General features: G+C 39.2%; 1 protein-coding gene across 2 annotated transcripts; it reads right to left on the bottom strand.

Moving 5' to 3' along the window:
- Nucleotides 1-325: 325 nt before the first annotated feature.
- LOC117289386 lies at nucleotides 326-5117 on the bottom strand. 2 transcript variants are annotated; one of them, XM_033770488.1, is made up of 2 exons: nucleotides 4955-5117; nucleotides 326-2145 (listed from the first exon to the last, which is right to left on the bottom strand). In XM_033770488.1, the coding sequence occupies exon 2, from the start codon at nucleotides 2032-2034 to the stop codon at nucleotides 541-543; it is 1494 nt and encodes a 497-aa protein (XP_033626379.1). In that variant the 5' UTR covers nucleotides 2035-2145; nucleotides 4955-5117; the 3' UTR covers nucleotides 326-540. The 2 variants fall into 2 exon arrangements, with proteins under 2 accessions (XP_033626379.1, XP_033626380.1); XM_033770489.1 differs by lacking the exon at nucleotides 4955-5117 and adding an exon at nucleotides 4160-4189.
- Between the last annotated feature and the right edge of the window lie 3964 nt (nucleotides 5118-9081).

The following is a 9081-nucleotide window of genomic DNA, read 5'->3' as shown; positions in this document are numbered from 1 at the left end:
TTTCTTGGTAACGAGTAATGGGGAGAGGTTGATAGTATAAAACATTGTGAGAAACGGCTCCCTCTGAAGTGCCATAGTTTTCGAGAAAGAAGTAATTTTCCACGAATTTGATTTCGAGACCTCAAGTTTAGAACTTGAGGTCTCGAAATCAACCATCTAAACGCATACAACTTCGTGTGAGAAGGGTTATTTTTCTTTCATTATTATCTTGCAACTTCGATGACCGATTGAGCTCAAATTTTCACAGGTTTGTTATTTTATGCATATGTTGAGATACACCAACTGTGAAGGCTAGTCTTTGACAATTACCAATAGTGTCCACTGCCTTTAACCCTATACACCAACTGTGAAGACTAGTCTTTGAAAATTACCAATAGTGTCCACTGCCTTTAAGACATGGGGACCAGGAGGAAACGGAGACCATTCTTATTCTCCTCAAACTCCTTTTAATCCAAGCATACTGATTAAAGACTGGAAAACTTCCCGCAACACCCTGTATAAAATGTCAAATTTCTGTTTGAGATGTTACAAGTTACAATGCTATACAATACGATAAGCTTGCATCGGAAACCTTATCTTGTGTCCACTAACACCGGGGAGAAGTTCAGATGCGATTGCTCCTGCCGTTTCTCTATCCATCACACCACGATGAAGTGGATCACCCAGTCTATTAGTTACGCTTAACCCATGTTCACCCTTACCCGTATGGGTGCTTTGACCCTGCTTCTGAGGGCGTAGAGTTCCCCTCTTCTTAACCTTCACAGTATTTTTAGTGTTATTGAGTATGCTTGATAAGTGAGTTTGAATGCGAATGTCTGAGGGACTAACAGCTTTCCCCATTATACCACATGAGAAAAAGTTCTTATTCGATGGATCAGTCTCCTCCAATGAAATGATCGGAGAGTTGTCATGCTGAGTTCTTGATTGTTCATATTGGAAATCGTGATTCTCGTTACTTGGTGACGGGGGCGTTGGGATTCCTCGTAACTGTAAATTCATTTGAGCCACTGCACCAATAATTTCGTTATCATCATGAATTTTACGCTGACCTGGTGTTACTCTGACCAAGGGCTTGAGAGTGGGCGAGTCAACATGGGCAGGATCAGGAATGGTATACGCAGGAAACTTCTCATAGCTGGACCGCAATGTCTCATCTGTGGTGTTAGTTGATTTATTTGTTTTGATCTTAGATTTGAAGCTATCCTGTTGAATTAACTGGTTTAACTTGTTGCCAAGCGCTGTAACTAGATCATCAGGTGTTTTAGTCTTAGGGTGATGAGGCTGGGGGCTTTTGTGGGACGGACTGCTTCGCTTTAGAGTGTAAGAAAGCCCAACATCAGGTATGTTAGTCAGAGTCTGTGCTTGATCCTCAAGTTTATTGGGCCTCGGGGAGTACCTAGCCACGGGTTGAGAGCGATTTGTTTTTGTTTCTCGGATCAATGAGGTAACATAATCCCCGTGGTTTTGAACTTCTCCTAGTGGTCTATGATGCCCCCTCGGCGTGGCCTGCTGTACAAGAACCTTCTCAAGATGTTCTTTCACCTTTCTTATATGCTCTTGAAGATGAGCGTCCATTGGTCTCTTTACTGGGCCTTTATTAAACTTGCTTTTCTTAAGCAGTTTACCATGAGCTGCTTTATGAATATACCTGTAGGTTCCTGGTTCGACACACTTCTTCCAAGATTGATCTCGATCAAATGGACTCAGTCTTAGAGAGTTCTTACTTTTTCCATCTTTCTCTTTCTCTCCATCTTTTCTAGAGTTGGATTCTGGAACGCGAGAGATGTAGGTGGCATTTGGAATGGCGAGCCTCCAACCAATCGCAGCCTCGCCCCAGCTTACACAGTTTAAGAACGATTCCAGATTATCGTCTTGCGGACTGTTATCAAGAAGATTATCAAACCATTTCCTTTCTTGGTCTTGGGACGTAAACTTTTCACATTGTGTTTCAGATACTACATGTACATCCTTGGTGCTGGTTAATGTAGCATCTTTGCTTTGGTTTTCCATGGATGGGTCATCGTCCACTGCCATTCTCAAGTATTTCTAGTGAAATTGTTTCACGAGACCATGGTGAGGGATGGTTTCACTGAGTTTCACAGCATCTTAATGGAGAGGCAACATGTTGAATTTCAGCACATGTACCTATAAAGGAAAAAAGAAAACACAAATTTACAAACAAAGAAAAGATTGAGAGAGTTTGAGTAAGAGAAAAGATTAAGAAATTTGAAACGTTTGTTATTTTAGGTCTTTCTTCATGGCTATGTTTGTTTAGATGATCTTCCCATCAAGGGAATACGGCAAACTCCCACAAGGGGATATAATAAACACCAAGCTGGCAACAGCCAATCTCTCTCATACAAACATTGGTTTAACGTCTCTAAATATGAATTGCACAAATCAAGACATCGTGATTCAGTAGCTAGACGACAATATTTATTCTAGTCATTGTGAAATCAGCGGTTAGCTGGGGGATTCGTACCCACAACCTTGTGATTGCAAGTCCTGTGCTACCTAACCACTAGACCACATAACAGAACATAGTACGCACGGAGCGATAAAAAAATAAACATTCACTACAGGGGTGGGGGGGGGGGGGGGCGCGCGAAGCGGTCTGTACAACTTTGACGCGGGGGTGGAGTACAATAATCATAAGAATGGCCGTTGCACATTACTGTCATACTCAAAGTTTCACTCAGTCATTGTGGTATAAGACAATAACACGTGAGATAAAGCTTAAATATAATTAGCTATCAGATCCAACTTTTGCAATGATTGCATTAAACAGTGTTTTCCTGTATGGACACCCCCACTTTCCCAAAATGAGCTATCCCTGTACTAGGTCAATGGCCATTATGTTTACGTTAACGCACACTCATACACACAACACGGAAAGGGTTATGCTACAAACTATGGTGAGCGTATGTTCCGTTCTAGGGCAACAGGTTACAGTTAACCAATCATCAACATTGTTACATGAATGGACAGATAAACTGTTAAGCTACAAGAATCTGTTTGATCCAGGCAACTGCACGGCACAGTTCATGAGTATTGGCGAGTTATGTAAAACGAGTAGTGGTAATTTCGATAGTTTATCACTCGACCATAGGCGTGAGAAAGAAAGTCAATTTGTTTAAATAAAAAGGGCAACAAGTTCTCTATTATATAGAACTAAACAACGTACACGAATTGAAAAAGAGTAAGTTCCTCTTCAAAATACTGAGTGATCCATAAAATTTGCTTGTTGCAATCCCAAGTTATTATGGATTTTGTAAGAAATTATGCATTTTAAAAGTATATTTTGTGCGTATTCGGGGCCGGATACAAAACGCTCTATGCAAATGAGCGGGGTCGCACTAAATACCGACAACTCACGACCCCTCACGACAACTCTTGCCAACAATTTTTTAATGCACTTTAACAGAACATTTGAACATAAGTTAACCGGTAAATATATGCACAAGAGTCATATGCACCCAAATCACTTTCAAACTGTTGAAAAAATTGTATTTTTAAATGTACAAAAAGTGTTTTTTCCCCCAATTTAGTAACGAACGGAAATATCCGCCATCTTGTCTTTCGACGTACTTGGACGATTACATTACACGGCAGGGGTGATACAATATGCAAGATGATTATTTACCATTTCATGTGCCTCTCATAGTCCCAATAGAGTTTAAAAAATATTGTATTTAATTCCAGAGTGTCAGCTTAGTTACTAACCAGAAAAAAAATTAACAGCAGCTAAAACCAAAAAGAAAAAAATACAACTCAATACCCACTTCGCATCCACGCATCTGCGCATCCAGTCATCCAGACTCCCATTTCTCACTACTCCCCACCGATACCTCTATATATATATTCCCCATTTATGCAAAATGTTCCCTATTCAAGGATTATTTTTTTAAAGGAAAAGAAAGCCCGAATTCCATTTACTTAATATATATTGCCACTATGCAAATGTTCCCAATTGAAGGATTATTTCAAAAAGGGAAAGAAAGCCTGAATTCCAATTACTTAATATTTATTGCCACTATGCAAATGTTCGCCATTGAAGGATTATTTTAAAAAGGGAAAGAAAGCCCGAATTCCATTCACTTGTTTGCTTGCGCATCCAGTCATCCAGACTCCCATCTCTTCTCACTATCCCCACCGTTACCTCTGTATATATATATTCCCCACTGAAAATAGCGCCCTCTAAGTTAATGGAAGTTCCCTTCTTTGGCTGCCCACTTCGCATCCGCGCATCCAGTCATCCAGGCTCCCATCTCTTCTCACTGCTCCCGACCGTTACCTCTATCTATATAAAAGCGCCCTCTACTAGTAGTACTACACTTCATGTCATGGATAACTTTCCGCATGGCGCCACCACTTTATCACTCATTTTTTACAATAAAGGGATATCTCATTGAGGTAAATTAGATACTATATTATTTCATATCAAATGCAAAAGTGGTGGCGCCATACGGAAACTTTTCCCTCTATTATTATTCCCCATTGGAAATACCGTCCTCTAATAATGGATTTGTAATTGTATGTATTGCTTGATACTTTTTGCCATATTATTTCCCACTCGTCACATCGCATCAACATGAAGACGAAGTCATGATCAATCAAACTGCATTAAAAAATCTGTCTACGAAAGTGGCCCTGCATTCTATAGTTACTCCATAATAATTGTCACTGACAGAAAAAGAGTACCCGACAGCAAAAGTTTGAGAGAATAGGATGAAGGCAATGTGCCCTTGATATTAAAATGATTTTTTCTTTACATAGAAAAGGTATTGTAAATAATCACGGTCGAGTTGACTCGTCGATTCTCATTTTCAAACACTTTTTCGCGTAAACTCTCAAAAACAATCATAAAGACTAAAACGTGTCAATTAGTATTAAAAAGTGCCGAAAGCTGGACTTCAGAAAAATGTCATTCTCTTTACTTTATTTTGTTTCCTACCTTTATTATAAGTCGTTAAAATCTGGCGTACAGTTTCTGTTCAACGCTGCCATTCAACAATCACATTCGGAAATACCTGTTGTTTTAGGTGGTGCCGTTTTGCAGATCATTGTAACAAATGAGATCATCACGATGAGAATACCGGGTACCAGTTCTCTACAGCTTCTGTGTGTGTCATGGCAATTGCTTTTGTTATGTTAATTACTTGTATTGAGGAATGTTTTTGTATGGTAGGCTAAATAAACGTGTGTGCAAAAGTAAACATATTTATTTTAGTCCCTGGTCAAAGACAATAGAAGGTGTCTAAAGATGATGTCACGGTATGGAGTCACGGTGTCATTTGACGGCCATCTCGTGCGGCAACCCACGGGCTGCGGGTAATACTTCCTCACATGTCTCAGTCCGTCCATCATAGACAACGGAGTGTGGCATTATCAACGGGGGGGGGGGGGGGGGGGGGGGGTGCAAGGGGGAGGATGTGTCCCCTTGAAGGTAGAAATGTTTTTAAGTTGAAAGTACAAGCAATATTGTGCAGTTGAGCTCTTAATATTGGTTATTATATCTATAAAAAAAAAAAACGACTCAATTTATGCTCATACGGCGCACCTCCATTGCGTCACGCGACCCGTTTAAATCTGTGCAACAGAAATAAGATAAGTTGTCGCCAACAGATTGCTTATATAAGTGCGTTATTAACTACACGTAGTTGCACATACATACAAGGATGTCGGACACTTCGTACCTTTGCCACTTCGTACCCTGGACACTTCGTACCTTCGGAACACTTCGTACCGTACCAAATTGGTCACTTCGTACCGTGGGCGGGGGTACGAAGTGACCAACAGATAAGTCACTTCGTACCGTCAGCCGAGTCACTTCGTACCTTCAGTAAAATTATAAAAGTATATAACTGAATACCTCATGAATTGTTATTAATGTCTAAAATGTGAAATTGTAACATTCGTGCGGATCAGCCATTCGTTCCAGTCAGCCATAGAGGGCGCCGCTCCGCTGGAAGTTTTTGAGGCCCGGTGTACATTACGTCATCCGATGTTTCCGGATATATAGGAAAAGATGGAATACCAGTTTTTAAGTTAAAAGTATTTATTTTTAAAACGTGTTTTACTGTGATTTTTATTACTATGATTTTTATAATGATTTATTTATCGATCACGAAGCGCATCATAATCAGTTGACAAGTAATTAAATAAAACACCATTTGGGTTTGATTCATTTTTATATCATAGCCTACTCATCACTATCATTGAACATGTAAATAAATAAAACATTATTTGGATTCTTTTTTATTTCATACTCATCACGAAGCGCAACATAATCAGTGGATAAATAATTAAATAAAACACCATTTGGGTTTGATTCATTTTTACTTCATAGCCTACTCATCACTATCGGTCAACATGTAAACAAATAAAACACCTCAACGGTGCAATAAGTCTATTGGCGACACTAGCAATGTGACCCGTCTGAAGGTACGAAGTGTCTCGTGAGAAGGTACGAAGTGTCTCACGGGAAGGTACGAAGTGTCCAAGGTACGAAGTGTCCAAAGACACTTCGTACCTTCAAAAGGTACGAAGTGTCCAGGGTACGAAGTGGCAAAGGTACGAAGTGTCCTGACACCACATACAATGCAGACTTTTGAAATTATTATTTTGTATTTTGGGCAAACATTTTGGGTGTAGTAGCTATGTTTGTATTTTAAAAACCTTGAATTTTCCTACAGTCAACCCTCGTAATAAAGGGGTTCTGCTTAAAAAGAATATACTCCATGTCCCAAATCTCATTTCTGATTTCTGCTTCTTTGCTTTGCTTTCCTCTTCCTCTTCCAACATTGATCCTGTTATAAAGCTACTTTTAAACAAAGATTATAGAGCGCCGAAGGCGCAAGATGCGGAACTGAAGCTTTATCTATTGCTGGAACGTGAAATACGCATGGGCGCCATTTCAGCAAGTGAATGTTTGGTTTTCCATTGATAGAAATGGTCATTGTCTGCACTAATCTGCACTGATCTATTGTTGTATCAAAAGAGATACTTGCCGAAATGTCGTCCAGTGGGATTTCACATTTCAGCCCGAGTTCCGCATCTTGCGCCTACGGCGCTTTATAATCTTTGCTTTTAAAGCTATATTTTTTATGTATTGTACAAGTGCAATTCAACCAGTCGGTTGCCATACTGTACATTCGTTTCATGTTGTTCTTTATTTTTTATATTAAACAAACCAACAAATATAACAGATAAAGAGGTAGTTTGGCACTCCCAACGATCTTGTTAATAATGAGATTCCACTGTGTGATTTTTGTTAATGTGAACATGGAGGTAGAACGAGTGATCTCTTTTATCACTGGCGAGTTGGTCTATAAAAAAGCACTTGTAACCGTTTGTGTTATAAAATGCATATGGTTGGAAAGATAATTTAAAAGTAGAATACAATGATCCACACAAGTTTGCCTCGAAATTGCGTGGTTTTCCTTTTACTGTGCGAACTAACACGGTCGGCCATTTATGGGATGGCTGACCGTGTTAGTCGACGAGGTAAAAGGAAAACCGTGCAATTTCGAGGCATGTTTGTGTGGATCATTGTATTTTGTACATTTACAGCATCTTTCTACCCATATGTATATTACATGTATAACAAACGCTTTTCAAAGACCAACTCGACTGATCCAAGGCAACGTTTAAGACTTACTTTATACAAATAACAATGACACAGGTATTTAAAATTTGATTTTTTTTAATACAAAAACATTACAAAGTGAGCTGTAAATAATTACAAAATAGTACATAAATGCATTTTGTTTTGATTGAGTAAGCACTCAAGTTTTGAGAAATGTAGCATAAATTTGCATCGGTAAAAACCAAAATTAATATTCTTTATCCCCGATGCAAATTTATTATCTATTATATCGTTGCGGTACCCGCTGCCAAAACATAGGATTCGAACTGCCCCTAGCTGCCGGGCAACCTCGGTAGTCTAGTTGGTAAGACACTGCTCTAGAATTGCAAGGGTCGTGGGTTCGAATCCCACCCGAGTAACGTGCCTGTGATATTTTTTCACAGGACTCGAGAAAGTACTGAGTATACAGTGCTAACACACATCGGTGTATGGGTAAAAACCAAAATTAATATTCTTTATCCCCGATGCAAATTTATTATCTATTATATCGTTGCGGTACCCGCTGCCAAAACATAGGAATCGAACTGCCTCTAGCTGCCGGGCAACCTCGGTAGTCTAGTTGGTAAGACACTGCTCTAGAATTGCAAGGGTCGTGGGTTCGAATCCCACCCGAGTAACGTGCCTGTGATATTTTTTCACAGGACTCAGGAAAGTACTGAGTATACAGTGCTAACACACATCGGTGTATGGGTAAAAACCAAAATTAATATTCTTTATCCCCGATGCAAATTTATTATCTATTATAATTTGTGGCTGTTCATCATGTGTCCCAAGTTTTCTGTTTAGGGGAAAGTAAAAGAAAATACAATAAGTAGGGGCTATAATTATCACGCCTGCTTATGTACAAAAGTTTTCTACAGCCTTGTGGAAATTACCAGAAATAACACAAGGAAGACCACTGGATTTGTGACAGCTGGAGAAGTATCCACATGCATGAGGGACAGGGAGATCTGGAGACAACTCAGCCGTAACATCATAGACCGAGGACACCACTTGAAATAGAAGAAGAAGGAATGATATAATGTCTGTTTATTTGTCAACCGCTTCCTTTTTCTCTTCATTATTTGTGGGGAACGTCTGTCTGATTTTGTTGACCGCGAATGAAGGGAGAGGAACTCGTACTTTCCTCCCAAGATACTCCCAGCTGCCTGTATGCTATAATGGCAATATTTCCTGAAGAAGAGAAGAAATTAAATGTTAAGAAAAGATAATGTGAATTAAATGATTGTATCAACTTCAAATGAGTACGGCGATCATAATTGGGTGAATTTATTAATATTTTTAGATTTATTTTCTAAAGCTTTAATTTTGATGTTAGTTTTATTATTTTGTTGTTGGAATAATGTTTATCCATGCAGGATTCACCCCTTTCCTATGTAAGATTCAACAATTTTAAATAACGCGAACTTTGAGTTCCAACTACAAGGAACATA

The sequence above is a fragment of the Asterias rubens genome, chromosome 4 (assembly GCF_902459465.1).
Source record: "Asterias rubens chromosome 4, eAstRub1.3, whole genome shotgun sequence".
Classification (NCBI taxonomy): domain Eukaryota; kingdom Metazoa; phylum Echinodermata; class Asteroidea; order Forcipulatida; family Asteriidae; genus Asterias; species Asterias rubens.
This window is presented reverse-complemented; position numbering and strand designations above follow the sequence as displayed.